This window comes from Petaurus breviceps, unplaced genomic scaffold, assembly GCF_028583685.1.
Source record: "Petaurus breviceps papuanus isolate PSGF00001 unplaced genomic scaffold, PetGlider_PUasm1.0 90847, whole genome shotgun sequence".
Classification (NCBI taxonomy): Eukaryota; Metazoa; Chordata; class Mammalia; order Diprotodontia; family Petauridae; genus Petaurus; species Petaurus breviceps.
In genome coordinates this window covers 15,584,516-15,600,356 of record NW_027187360.1, presented here as the reverse complement: position 1 = coordinate 15,600,356, position 15,841 = coordinate 15,584,516, and the positions used below count along the sequence as shown (strand labels likewise).

Genomic DNA, 15,841 nt, shown 5'->3' with positions numbered 1-15,841 from the left:
AACCAACTAACCAATGTAATCAAGGAAGTTGTTGATATCATTTTGTATTTTCCATCTCTATCATAAATTAAAATATTCAAATATCCAATAAGCTCTCTCCTTCCAATTCTCAAGTTATTCTCCTTCAAGGTACTAAGGCACTAACAATGACTCATTTTGCTTTAGACTTATTTTTATTTATATCAATTGTTCTTAAAGGAATCACTTATGGTCCTCTAAGCAACTTATGAGCTAATACCTTGTAATATTTGTTTATAATATGATCATCAATAGCTACCTATTTTCTGACATGAATGTAAAATGGCCTTGGGATATCTAATAAGGCCCATATGTCAAACTATTTGCTCTTATCAAAAGCAGTCCCATTCTTCTCATTGATTTTGGTGAAATTTTATGACAGCAAGTAAAAGGAGGAGGAATAAGTGGTTTGCAGAGGTGTTCCTCCACCAAAATTATGCCAAAGAGGTTTCAGAATCACTGATGTATGGCAACCATTGGGCAAGCTCACTCTGAGCTACTTACTTCCACATGCAGCTTGTCTGTTTCTTGGACGTTTCTTGAACTTATACTGTGAGAAAAGTTTCCTGAGTTATTTTTACTGTTATCTTCACTCTTCAGTTCATCCTCATAGCAAAGTGACACTTCTGAGATTGTGCCAGATGACGTCCCTTGTAAACTTGGACCTGAAAAAGAACAGATTTCTAGAGACATCTGAAACTAGTACAAAGTCAACACTAATTTCCTAAAATTTTATTTATTAATTCATGAAGATATCTCATCTTAATCACTATTTTGTACAATAACTACAATTCATACTAAGTCAGTTCCAGATTATCTACTCTAAAAAAGTTTGAAATAATCACACAATAATTTTTATTTAGTTTTAGAGTATAAGGTTGTTAGGATAGTTTTTTCCCCCAACATGTTTGCTTTTCTAACTATGTTTTCTTAGGTTAATATGAGAATAAGGAGGGTTCACTGAGAGAGTTGTCCTGAGACAATCTTTTGAAAATATTTTTCCCTATAGAATATGGACATAGCAATGAAGACTTTTTTTTTGTCTTTTTTGGAGGGCAATTGGGGTTAAGTAACTTGCCCAAGGTTACATGGCTAGTTTTTTTGTGTTAAGTGTCTGAGTCCAGAACCGAACTCAGGTCCTTCCTGACTCCAGGGCCAGCGCTTTACTCACTGCGCCACCTCACCACCCCCAATTAAGACTTTTTTAAGAGAACAAATGTAGCTCCTCATCGAGTTCTAGTAACCAGGGTTTCTCCCAAGGTGATTGATTGGATGGGACTCTAGAGAGAACGGATTTTGATCAGAGGAGCCATTCCACTTTATTGACCTATGAAACAGAGTGGGCAGGTCATTCTTGTTTTTCCCCCTTTCCTTTATTAAGAGAACAAAGTAGAGTAGAGCTGTGCTCTCGGGTAGGTGGGAGTAAGCCTGAAAATGCTCAAAGTATCATCTCCCTAGGAAATGTTAACTGGGGCCATGGAGCAAAAACAAATGGGAGCTACATGGTCTGGCCTACAGCTTTCTCACTCACACTGTCACAGAAAAGAGTGCCTGATAGTAGACTTCCCCAGATGAAGAGATGGCCACAGTTAGAACAACTGAGCTTCTGTAGAAGCCTAAGGAAGATGCTTGCCTGAGTAGTAGCCCAGGAAAGGAATTCACGGGCAATGTCCCTGAACTCTGACCTCCAATGTAGATGAGGGGAATTCCCTAGACAGCGAGATCCTAAAATCTAGCAAAGAAAAGAAATCTCTTGGGCAGCATCAGCTTTGGTGGTTGTCTCAAAGTAATTCCAAAATTGAGTCTGGGGAACAGAAATGATTATGATTTTGACATGTGAGTTCATGGATCAGACCTCCTAGAAAGAGAAAAAGGTTTCCTTATTAGTGAGCCTCTTGGAAAATGAATAGAATTGCCCCTGTGGTTCCATGGCAGAGGAGTAGTGATGGTTAAAACCACAACAAAGAGAAGCATGGGATCTGGACCTTGTCACGTCTCACAGTAAGCATGCAGACAGCAGTGGTTCAATGGTGTTGTTCATCTAATAGTTTTAAAACATGAGGGTCTTCCATAGAGAACTCAAACTACACAAAGTACTACAAATCTTAGGTAAAAACTGGACAGATGCCTTTGGGAAAGCTGAGGTGTACCTGAAACATCTGGGTGCTGTCCTTTTGGTAACTCTTGAGCTCATTCCCATCCAAGAGGAACTACTATTAGGGCCTTTTGTTTCATGGATCTGTTTATGGTCTCCTGTGTATTGTTTATGAATGCTGTATTTTGTGTGCAGTGAAAAAAAAATCTCCTCTAGTCATTTTTCATTTGTTACACTGAATGCTTATATGGAAATTTAGGATTCAATTACCCACATTTGTGAAAATCTGGACACAAGTACATTTGAAGATGTTCCTATAGTAAACTCTTAGGCTGGGATATGAAAAGGCAAATAAGAAAATTATTCTCTTGGGTTATCCCCCAAAAGCAAACCTTTAAGGGATCTTAGACCATAGATTACATCTATATCAGTGTCATTCCCTGACTCTTCACCCACTGGGGCAAAGGACTAACTCAGAAGCTTGCAAGAGATTGCAAGGGATTAAAATATCACCATAGATTATTATGGGGGAGGTCCGACTAGGCAGTTTTTCTGGGAAAGATTTGGGGGTTTTAGTGGACCACAACCTCAGCATATGTCAGCAGCATGATGTGGTAACCAAAAAAGCTAGTGTAAGGCTGGAGTAGATTAGAAAGGCATAGCTTCCAGAAATAGAGGAGACAGTCCTGTCATTCTATGTCCTTGTAAAACTGCATATGTATTTATGTGTTCAATTGTTGGTTCCACTATTTAGGAAGGACATTGATAAAAAGTGTCTAGAGGAGAACAACTGGGATGGTGAAGGGCCTTAAGTCAATGTAGTATAAGGATCAGTTAAAGGAGAGGAGAAGAGGGGAGGGGAGGGGAGGAGAGGAGAATAGAGGAGAAGACAGGACAGGATAGGAAGGGAGGAAACAAGGGAGGGAGGAAGGAAGGAAGGAAGGAAAGGAAGGAAGGAAGGAAGGAGGGAAAGGAGGAAGGAAAGGAAGGAGGGAGGGAGGGAGGGAGGGAGGAAGGAAGGAAGGAAGGAAGGAAGGAAGGAAGGAAGGAAGGAAGGAAGGAAGGAAGGAAGGAAGGAAGGAAACATTTGTTATTTGCCCCTTAAGTGGAAGGCATTGTGCTAACTGCTTTACAAATACTATCTCATTTGATCTTCACAACAACCCTGGGAGGTAAGTGCTATTATTATCTCCATTTTACAGATTAGGAAACAGACGAACAGAGATCACGTGATTTACTCAATTTACTCGAGTTCACACAGCTAATAAATCTGAGTCCAAATTTGAGCTCAGTTCTTCCTGACTCCGGGCCAAGTGCTCTATCCATTGTGCCGTCTAGCTGCCTCTAAGGAGTTAAGAGTTGTCATTTTGCTTGGCCCCAGAGGACAAAAACAGGAGCAAAGAATATAAGTTGTAAAAAAGAGCAAAATGTAGTCTTGTTATTAAAAAAAAAATCTAATGATAATTTGGAACTGCCCCCAAATGGAATGGACTCCCTGGAAGGGAGGCGGGGTCTCTCTCCTCTGAGGTCTTCAGATAGAGACTGGATAATGACCACTTGTTGGCTGTGTTATAGTGGAGATTCCTTTCCTGACTAAATGGCTGCTGAGATCCCTTCCTCTAACTCTCAAATCCCATGATTTTTTGAATCCTGATGTACTCAGATAAGACAGAATTGACTGTGTATTCAGTTACTCTAACACATTGTAGGTGCTTATTAAGCATTTATTGATTGACTGATGGATTGATTGATTATGCCTCAGATAGCATATACTATATACCATCAAACATGAACCATTGTAAATCTGTAATGTCAAATTCTCTTTATGATAAATTTATCAATCTTATAAAATGATAAAAATAATTATTTAATTATAGTTATTTGAAAATTTTAAGTAAATTTCAGTAAATTATTAAGTAAATAGTAAATTTCAATTCATTGACAATAAAAGTCAATTCAATTGACTTCTTAATTCTATATTTATGATAGTTCAGATGAGTTAGTATGAAGTTTATTTTTATATTTCCTATGAATACAGTATTTGCATAGCAAATTAAAAGAGAATATGAAAGATCCAGATACTATTTAGAAGTTCTCCGTATAAGGAATTTATTCAGGGTATGTCAACAGTGTTAGCAATTCTAAATTCCTGTTAATTAAGGCAGGCTTGTCAAGACTTTGGAAGGAAAACCTCATTTTCTGAGATTTCTAGATATCAGAACTCTACCTCTTTCATTCAGAAACATATCTGCTTGGAGGACACTTTGGAAAGGAAAACTGAGGTGGGAGGGTTGTTCTATAAAAGGGAGAAGGTTTATTCCCCTGAATTTTTCCACAGGAACATGGAATTAGAGTTGGGCCTGACTTTAGAGATTACCTAGCCAAACTCATTCATTTTAAAAACAAGGAAAAGTAAATTCCAACAGGGTGAGATGACATGTCCAAGGTCACGTATTCATAAAATAAGAAAGCCAAATTATAGAAAGGCAGATAGATTCCAACAGTTCTTTAGAAATTGAAACAGTCTAAATATCAGGTTTGGGGACTGAAAATATTTGTCTTTTAATATTAAGAAACTTGCAATTCAACTGAGATCACTGAAAAAGTTTCTCATCTTTCCTCAAGCTTAACACCTTAAAAAAAAAAAGAAGAAAATATTCTGTTTCTACAATCCATAGCAATATGATTTAACTAACAACCTTAGGAAAATAATTATATTTTTCTATGAATTCTGACAAGGAAAAATGGGGGTCCAAAGATAGATGACTATAAACTAAAAATCAGCCATGGAGATAGGGGGTACATGAGTTCAAATCTAGCCTCAGACATTTACTAGCTATGTGGGCAAAGTCTAGCTGTGTGACCCTGGACGAAGTCACTTAGTCTTTCTCTGCCTCAGTTTCCTTATCTGTAAAATGAAGATAATAAAAGTGGTAGGGGCGGCTAGGTGGCGGCCCAGAGCCAGGAGGACCTGAGTTCGGTTCCGGCCTCAGACACTTAACACCCACACAAAAAAACTAGCTGTGTAACCTTGGGCAAGTTACTTAACCCCAATTGCCCTCCAAAAGGCAAAAAATAAATAAATAAAATAAAAGTGGTAGACTTTTCCCACAGTTTTTGTGAGGAGCAAATGGGTCAACCTATATAAAGTTCTTTGAAAATCTTTTAGTGCTATATAAATGCTAGTTATTACTGTTGCTACAACAAAGATCACCAGATGACTGACCACATGATGATCAAGTTTTTATCCATGACCACTGCCCAATACCCATGGAAAGCTGTTATCTCTGATGGTAGAAGTAGTATTCACACTGATGAAGTCATAAATTCTTAAAGTATTAAAGAATCAAGGAATTTTATAACTTCTCAATCTTCACTCAAGATTTCCACTTAGAAAAATAAATATCTCTGTATTACGATCTTGGAGCAGCATTATTTAATAAGCTTTAGAAAATAATTTATAATGTTTCTTTGAGAGAAGTAATAAAATAGTGAGAGTCACCAATTTCAGTTAGAGCAAAGAAGGGTGGGGTGGGAAATGCTTCCTGTTTAGCCCAAGCTTAGTCTTTTGTATCACTGGTCATCTTAGGAAAACAGATAATGCAGAAAGAGCAAGACAAGATGAGTATTGAAAGAAATAGGCTATGCAAGATTAAGAAAGGGCTCATACAAAAAGAACAAAATAACCAAATCCTAACAAAATTCTACAATTTTATATGAATCTTGTAGTTGAAAAAACACCTCTCAGACAGATCTTTAATTTTGCATTCTTTTAGTTGAAAAGCAATGAGTCAAAATATTTTCTCTCACAGATATATTATCTAAAGCTCCCTAAGGGAAATGTGCCTTTAAATATGGCATAATAATGAGGCCAAATGAGATAAATACAAAAAATGAAAACTGTTCCCCCCACCAAAAGAAATAGATATAGGATTACGCAGGAAAGTTGTTTGTTTTTTTAATTTATAAAAAAAGGAAGATGAGTGATTTTATTTAATTAAAATTAATATTAAAAAGTGTGTTCCTTGAAACTTGCTGAAGTATTTGACATCTTTCCATCTTTCCTCAAGATTTCTACATACAACCACAAAAGAGAGGGTATTATTCTATTTCTGCAACATTTTAACAATATTTCTTAATTAAAAGGTTTGAGGAAAGAATTATGTTTCCCGATGAATTCTGACATGGAAACAAAAAAGAAGGGTGTGAGTGGAAAATAGAATAATGTTATAAATTGGCTTCCATCATCTTTATATCACCTGAAGAAAATAATCAAATAATGGGAGGGGGAGATGACAGTATGGAAATGAGAGTACTAAGTAGTAGCTCAGGAGATCAGGCATGACAACTGAAAAAATTAAGACACTCAGGGAAAAGGAGGTGGAGGAGAGGAAGTTGGAAGGAAGAGAAAGAAACAAACTAGTCAAAAAGTCAAAAGACTGAAAAAGTCATAGAAAATTTATTATCTTTAGGAAATATTGAGAAAAACCACCCTTTATAAGTAATTCAATAAAACTTTTACTTCAGGAATCATCTTTTTGGCAGTTCATTTTACTTTTCTATGCTGTTAGCTGAAAAAGAGTCAGTTTAAGATACTTTTCCTCCCAAAAATGTTTTCTAAACAATGTCCAATGTTACTTAATTAACATTTTTCAATAATTTTTTTTATTAATTTTACCAAGTTAGTTATGGATAAAAGTGACAGATAATGAAGAACAGAGAGGAAAAAAGGGAGCTAATTGTGAAATTAAAACATGAAAACTGTTTCCTCAAATCCTCATATAAATACAACAAAATTATTCAGGAATATTTTATTTTTCTGGACTTTCTAAAATTAAAGATGACTAACATTTAATTAAAACTATCTGAGGGCATTTCTGTCAAATCCACTCCATGAAATATACTAAGAAATGTAAGAAAACTCTCCATACTTCCTCATTTATTTCTACCACAAAAAGAAGAATTATTCTCATTTTTCTATTTCTTTAAATCTATAATAACATGACTTTTAGTTATAATGGGCTTTCAGAAAATAATACACATTGTAAGAGAAAAGAATGAGAGAGGACCATTTATTCTTGTCAGAGTGAAAAGAGTTGGGAATGTGATTTTCAGGAAGCTGGCATGAAAACATTTTGAAGAAGAAGTCAAGGGGAAGAAAAAGGGTGGGGAACCCTGAGGGAAATGCCAACTCTTCAGCAGTAAAATCAGATAAATGAATACTAAGGGTGAAAGAAACAGGGAAAAATGAGTTAAGAAAAATCTCAAGGTGGACTTAAGAAAAACCTGGGGAAAGGGGGGCTAGGTGGTGCAGTGAGTAGAGCGCTGGCCCTGGAGTCAGGAGGACCTGGGTTCAGATCTGGCCTCAGACACTGACACATACACACAAAAACTAGCCGTGTGACCTTGGGCAAGTCGATTAACCCCAATTGCCCTATCCTCCCCCCTCCAAAAAGCAAAAAAAAAGGAAAGAAAAACCTGGAAAGGCTTATAATGAACTGATGCTAAGTGAAGTAAGCAAAACCAGGAGAACACTGTACACAGTAACAGCATTACTGTGCAATGTCTAACTTTGATAGACTTACTTCTTCTTAGCAATGCAAGGATCAAAGAAAACTCCAAAAGACTCATGACAAAAAATGCTCTCCACACCCAGAAAAAGAACTATGGAGTCTGAATGCAGATCAAAGTGTACTATTTTCTCTTTTTTTCTGTTTCTTCTTTCTCATGGTTTCTCCCATTGATTCTAATTATTCTTTACAACAAGACTAATGAGAAAATATGTTTAATATGAATGTATATGTAGAGCCTACATCAGATTGCACGCTGTCCTGGGATGGGGGGAACTAGAAGGAGAAAATTTGGAACTCAAAATCTTATGGAAGTGAATGCTAAAAATTAAAAATATATCAATTTTTTAAAAAGAATATTAAAAAAAGAAAAATCTCACCAAATTCCAAAGAATACAGTCTCTACCTCTTTTAAGCAATTTATATTAGTGAGGTTTTTTTGTTTGTTTTTTTTAATTCAGGAAATTACCCTTTTTACTTTTGTGCTTTCTTGGATGAAAGGCAATCAGTCTACAAGGTTCTAGATGTGCCACTTCATTACATATTTGCTAAGTGACCTTGGGTAGGTTATTTCATGTCAATGGGCCCTTGGTTCCTGGTCTACAAAAGGTGGGAACTGAACTAGATGATCCCTAAAATGACTTGGAGCTATAAAAGTCCATGATAAAATTCCCTTTGGAAATTTTCTCCAAGCCATATAGCAGTTACAGTGCTTAAAATACTTCAGTAACAAGGATTTTCTTTTACACATATGACTGCTAAAAAGATAAAAGTCATCAACAAAAAGTATATTTTAACAGATTTCACTGATATCTTTTATTTTTATACCACCTAAAATTCCCTCTGTATTTTTTTCCCTACCAGAGAATCTTCCCTTATAACAAATAATTTTTTTAAAAGAAAGGAAAAAGACATGATGGAAAATGCTATCCACATCCAAAAAAAGAATTATGCAGTCTGAATGGAGAGCGAAGCATACTATATGCTTTCTTTTTTGTTTTGTTTCTTTCTTCTCTCTCTCATGGTTCATTCCATTGGTTATAATTCTTTTTTTTTAATTTTTATTTTTCTTGCTTTTTTTTTTGGAGGGGGGAGGGCAGGGCAATTGGGCTTAAGTGACTTGCCCAAGGTCACACAGCTAGTAAGTGTTAAGTGTCTGAGGTTGGATTTGAACTCAAGTCCTCCTGACTCTGGGGCTGGTGCTCTATTCACTGTGCCATTTAGCCACCCATAATTCTTCTTTACAATATCACTAACGTGAAAATGTTTAATACAAATATATATGTAGAGCCTATATCAGATTGCATGCCATCTGGGGTGGGAGGGGAGGAAAGAGAAGAAATTTTAAAACTCAAAAGTTCATGGAATTGAATGTTAACTAAAAATAAATATTTTTCTAAAAAGAGGAAAAGAGAAAAAAATTCAGCAAAATGGATCAATACATTCTAAAAACATGACTTTATATGCAATGCTTCACAATGGGGATGTTTCACAGTTTTCAAAGAATTGGGGAAGGTCAAAACTTTTTTGTGGCCACTTTTTTCTTTAAAAGTTCACAACATAAATTTTTAGCTGTATTGAGGTTGTTGTTCTTTCCATTTACACTGTGGGCATCATTGTATGTATTGTTTTCCTGGCTCCAGCTTCTTCATTTTGCATCAGTTCATCTAAGTCTTGCCATCTTGATTTCTCTTAAAGTGATTAGCTTCCATTTGCTCCAATCTAATTCTGAAGGAATGATTCTCCTCAGTGAGCTTTTGAGATTCTTTTTCCATCTGGCAAATTTGGCTTTTTAAGGCATTCTTCTCCTCAATGCCTTTTTGAGCCTCTTTTGCCATTTGAGTTAGTCTATTTTTTAAGGTGTTATTTTCTCATTTCATAATTTTCTTGCATCATTCTCATTTCTCTTCCCAATTTTTCCTCCACTTCTCATCTGCTTCTTAAGGTCTTCTATGGCCTGTAACCAGCTCGTATTTTTCTTGGAAGCTTTTGGTGAAGGAGTTCTGACTTCATTGTCTTTCTCCTGTTCCATGCTTTGATCCTTTTTGTCCCCAAAATAGGAGTCTAATATTGGATTGCTCTGCATGGTTTGCTTCCTTTGTCTGATCATGTCGCCCCTCAGTCACTTGACCCCTGGGCTTTTTGCCACAGTAGGACTCTGCCACCAGACAGGGGAGCTTTGTTCCAAACACTGGGGTTTTCTCAGCTGCTGGAGGTATTAGTTGGGTGCCCTCTCTGAAGCCTGGCAAGCTGGTCACACACCCCAGGACCTCCACCCTAGACCGCAATCCAGCTCCAAGTAGGTTAAAGCAAGAGCGATTACCCCGCAGACTGGTCGCCTGGTCCCCCTATACTCTGCAGGCCAGGAGCTGAAGCTGCCACATGGCGGGTGCCACAGCCCTCAGCAGCTTCTTGCCCCAGGGGCAAAAGCCCATGCACTCCCAACTACTGGGTCCCAAAGTCCACACTGCCTTGACTGAGCTCCTACTTTGTCCTTAGCATCCTAGCTGCTGGTGATCTGAAGTCCCTCCAGGTGGTTGGTCAGGCCCGCCCTGAGGCTAAAACCTCAGTATGGGGCTGGGCTTGGCTCCCAGAGCACTGCACTGGCCGAATCCTGCCGGGCTGTCCTCAGCAGAAGGTTAGCTTCTTTGTGTCATTTTGTGTGTTCTGTAGCTCCAAAGTTCGTTTAGAGTCCCCTTTTACATGAATTGGAGGTGGTGGCAGCCGGAGCTGCCTGGAGGTCCTGTTTTTACTCCGCCATCTTGACTCCCTTGCCATGCTTTTCTTTATCATGTTCATCATTTCTTACAGGATAGTGATATCCCATTACATCCGTGTGCTACATTTTCTTTAGCCAGTTCTCAATCAATGGGATTTACTTTGATTCCAATTTTTTCTGCAATTGCTACCAATAAAAATGTGTTGCTATAAATATTTTGGTACATATGGGGCTTTTGTTTTTGTCGATGCCATTCTTGGGGTATGTGACTAGCAGTGGAATCACTAGGACAGATAAAAGAATTATTATTAAATGCTTCAGTACCTTTAAAACTTGTTATGAATAGAAAGCAAAAAATATATTAAATCATTAAAACGGAAGTAAAAGAAGATGAGATAAAGGGGAAAATAAATTAAATCTGACCATTTATGCCAAAATATATTCAGAAAATCAACATCATAGGTTTAGAAAGTATATTATTACTAAATTTGTCATAAAAAAATCAAAGAAACAAAACTAGAACGTGACATAGCAGATGGAAAGAAAACTAATCTTGGAGTTACACGAAACCTTGGTCCAAACCCCATCTCGAACACTTCCTGTGTGATCAGAAGCTACTAACGACCTCTCTGCACCTGTGTTTCCTCATCAGTAAAATGGGGATAATGAGATACCTGTGGCTCCTAGCTCACAGAGAAGCTATCAGAATCAAATGAAATAAGGAATAAAATGCTCTTTGTAAATCTTAAAGCCATTAAATGTTAGCTATCATCATCACTATTATTGTGATTAAGGAAACTTACGTAAGGAATTGAAGGTGAAAATTTATGTTTTTCTATAAATTCAAAGATAATAATAGAGAAGTGAGCTCACAGATCTAGACCTGGAAGGGACCTTAGAGATGACCTATTCCAACCTCCTCATCTTACAAATGAGAAAACTAATGTCCAGAGAAGATAAGTGATTTTCCCAAGGTCACAAAGATAGTCAGTGGCAGGTCTGAACTCTGGTCTGGAGACTTTCTATTGCACCACAATTTCCATAAAAAAATAGAACCACTAAGAGATCATCTTGACTGATAATCTTTCTCAGGAAGCTTGTGAATATATTATATAAGGCTTCAGTGTGAAACAATATATACATGTACCTAGTGGAAAAACAAAAGCCCAACAAAAATAAAAAGAAAATTTAAAGAATTCATAGCCTGCCAAGAAAAAAAAATATCTTATGTTCGGTAAATCATTCTTCAAAAGTTCCATTCTGATAAAGTTTCATTTACCTGAGAAGTATTTCTCTCCTATAAAAAAGGGAAGACGTTATATATCAATTTATGTCCAAATTAGTGCTATATTCACTGGAAGGGATTTCATTAAAGTAAATAATCTGTCAGGGACAGAACAACATAGTCAACTTTTAAATAAATATGAGGAGAAAGAGGATGAGAGTATTAAGTAGCATGAGACAGATCATGAAATGGTAGGTTTTCATGAAGAAAGGTCCTCCATTATTCTTTATAGGTGCCCTTTACTCTTGAACATTCTTGTAGTATTTTCTATGTGAACTCTTTATGTCTTTGATATCTTTTTCCACCTAATACTTTCAAGGAAAGAATATTATAAATAGCTTTTCTTCAAAATTTTCAGCTTTGAAAAAACCCCTGCAAAATGAGTCTTTTCTTGATGATATGATTAGTGACTATGGAATTGTGCTAGGAAAACCGGAGAAGATTCTTTTCCTGAAACTTCCTTTCTCATCTACATTTAGTAATCTTAAGATAATGAAATTAATATCAGTCTAAGGAAGCGGTATCAATACCAATAGCAAAGTTACATCAATCCCAGTTCCTCAAAGCGGAATTCCCCCGGTGAGTTATGATGGAAGCAACCCTTGCTCAGACAAGCATATTTAAGGGTGATTATTGTGTTTGTTTTATTTAAGTTAGACAAGAGAGTCTGACTAGTCTACCAATGGTTGGTTGGGGAAGGGACAAAAAACACACTTGACTCTTGAAAGGGCTTCAGTTCTTTTTTAGGATAAAATAATCTGTTCCAACATAACTTGGCAAAGAAGTAAATTTGAGTAAGGGCATCTGAGTAATTTAGGAATAGAAAATTATTAGGAAATAAAAATTCTGATAAAGAAAATTGGCATAAAATTTCAGGAAGTTGATTCTGCCATGCTATCTCAGGCAGCCACCTCATGAAACATGGTTGTATAGGAAGCAATGACAGTAGCTGGGAATAAAAATATAACAGATTCTGAAAGATCCAAGGAAATAAATCATGAAATATAAATAGAAGATAAAGATGATAGCCTACCAGAAAAGAATAGGTATAGGATGTCCAATATATCATTTGACGATAATTTAAGTGTCACTCTGCTAAAGGAACCTACAAAAATTATATTTTGAAAAACTATCAGTATATTTCAGCTATGTACATATTATATTTCCACTAACTTTCCAGAAAGTAACTACTAGTTTCCTTTAACTTATAGAATCCAGAAGAGATTATGCAATACTCAAATATAGAAGGGAACTGCTACAAATATATATCAGGAGCCATTCCTCAATAGATGAATAAATCAAAATTATTTTACTTAAAGTCTCAATCAATCAACAAGCAACTATTAAAATACTCCATTATATGTGAGGCCCATTGCTGGGCACTAAGAATACAAAGACAAAAACAAAACAGTCTCTGTCCTTAAGGAACTTACATTCTATAATGGGAGACAACATGTACAAATACAAGTATATGCAGAATAATTGAAAAATAAATAGGGAGCTCTTTGGTGGAATCAGGAAAGACTTCACATAGAAAGTGGTTCAAGAGATGAGTCTTGAAAGAAGTGAGGGATTCTATGCTTTGGAGCAGAGAAAAGAGTGCATTCTAGGCATTGGGAATGGTCTGTATAAAAGGCAAAGAAATGGGAAAAGATGGACTGTTTTGTCTGAAGAATAGCAAGAAGAAAAGACTGGCTAGACTGTAGATTACAGGAATGTGAGTAACTAAACTACAAAAATATAGGTTTCAAAAGGCTTTAAAAGCCAGACAAAATAGTGTATCTTTTATCCTAGCAGCAATAGGGAGGCACCGTAGCTTTTTGAATAAGGGAGTTAATTGTTCAGACCTGAACTTAAGGAAAATCATTTTGGCTGTGGTGCCAAACTCATATAGAAACAGGGTCACTAAACCATACATGAGGATCTCTACAGCCATATATTAACTCAGAAAGACCTATATAATCTACATATTTTTGTATTTTTATTTATTTTATTAAATATTTCCCAGTTACATTTTAATCTGTTTCTACAGCAGTTGGAGTGTTGCAGCCTGTGGGGCATATATCTGACATTTGTGTTGCAGAGGATGAATTAGTGCCAAGAGCTTTGAAGCAGGGAAACCAATTAGAAGTCCAGGCAAAAGATGATGGGATCTTCAATTAAGGTGATAGCTGTGTGAGTAAGGGACAGATGCAAAATATGTTAGAGGTAGAAACAGCAAAATGCAACTGATTGGATGTACTGAATAAAGGAGACTGAGGAATCAAGGCTAACATTTACGTATCTGAGAGATGGGAAGAATTGTGTTACCCTCAACAGAAGCACAGAAGTTTGGAAGAAGAGAGGTTTTAAGAGAAATAAAATTAGTTTTGTTTTGGGGATATGGAGTGTGAGATGTCTATGGGCTTTGAAAAGCTTTCAAAAGAAAAATTGTAAACTATATACATATATATATATATAAACAAACCCCAAATCATTAATGGCAACAAAGATACAAATTAAAACAACTATGAGCTATTACCTCATCCCATGTAAAATGAGGTGCAGTAGACAGGTAGATAAGATGCAACTACTACCAAAACCTCCTGTTTATTCCGTACTTATATATCTTGTTTGTATAAGGTTGTTTGCATATCGTCTTCCCATTTGATTGTGAGGTCCTTGGGGCAAGGAGCTTTTTTTTTTTTTGGCTTTTCTTTGTATTCCCAATGCTAATACGCACAGTGCCTGGCATAAGATATATGTTTAACAAATGCTTCTTGACTTGACTAGTGGTATAATCTTTAATCTGTAGAAGTAGAGGATAGAGTGCCACCCTTAGAGTCAAGAATTCCACCTTAGACTCTTAGCAGTTTGTTACCCTAGGCGAGCCATTTTCACCCTCAGTTTCTCAATCTGCTAAATGGGGGAAATAATAGCACCTACTTCACATGGGTTGTTATGAGAAACAAACAAAATAATGTGAATAAAATGTTTTGAAAACCTCAAAGAACTATGCAAATATAATCTGTGATGATGGTGCTGACCATCCAAAGAAATTTAGTGAGTTCTGATAGTTTTCCTGGGCTATCATGTGGCATAAACTGAAACAACTGGGCCATCTCCAGGTGTCCTGATCTATATCTGGCCACTGGACCCAGACTCTGAAGGAGAAAGTGAGGTTGGTTGACTCTGCATACAGCCCTCCCTCACTTAAATCCAATTAACCTGCAAGTCACAGCATTATCTTCTGATGTCATGGTCTTCTTCAAGAACAAAGGACAAACCACACAACCTGTGACAGCTCCAAAGACCAAGGCAATTTGAAGAACTTTTCCAAAGTTTAAACAGATGCTGGGGAAAGCTTGGCCAGAGGCTCTGTTGAGACCCTTATGCTTGTGAGCAGCTTTGGTAGTCTCAAAGGAGAGTCTGCTCACAAGGCAGGCTGATAATATCCTCAGGTCTCCATCATTTCTGTAACTTAGAGTGATCAGGTAGTATGCCAGGTTCAACTGTACTGAAGTATGCTCCTATGGTGTGCAGGGAGACCATCCATGAATCATGGGCTAAAGACATTGACCTGAGGGTTAACTTTGGCAAAGAAGTTGGCAAAGCTCATGATATTTTCAAGAAAGAGGATGTGGTCATTGTACCAATGAAGTGGCATCAAAGTGTAGGCTTTACCAGCACTAACTGATTATGCTGTCAGTTCCATAAAAGGGCACTTGGATGACTTCATAATAAGGAGAAATGAAAGTGGAAGGAAAAGAAGGGGAAGGGGAAAGGACAGGACAAGAGAAGAATAAGTATTTACTTAAAATGTGCTGGCCATTGAGCTAAATTATACATACACATGTGTATGTATATGTATATATACACATATATATGAAAATCTCATTTGATCCTCACAATAATCCTGGGAGGTAGGTGCTATTATTAAATTTTAATTATTAATTAAATTTTATAATTGAGGAAACTGAGGCAAGCAGAGGTTTAAGTGACCTGGCCAGGATCACACAGCTACTAAGTCTCTCAGGCTGATTTTGAAAGGTCAACAGAAGGACCAAAGCCAGAAAATTAGAACATAATACGAATATTTTAGTTTTAATTATTTTTCAGTTGTGCCAGATTTTTCTTGATCCCTTTTAGGGTTTTCTTGGCAAAGATACTAGAGT

At 36.6% G+C, this 15,841-nt stretch overlaps 1 protein-coding gene across 1 annotated transcript in view; it reads right to left on the bottom strand.

The window, feature by feature from the left end:
- Nucleotides 1–15,841, bottom strand: part of ZNF831 (zinc finger protein 831) — a 61,522-nt gene that overhangs the window by 5,946 nt on the left and 39,735 nt on the right. Inside the window, exon 4 of the mRNA XM_069072493.1 lies at nucleotides 523–683. Within this exon, the coding sequence (XP_068928594.1) occupies nucleotides 523–683 (161 nt within the window). The remainder of the gene's footprint in view (nucleotides 1–522; nucleotides 684–15,841) is intronic.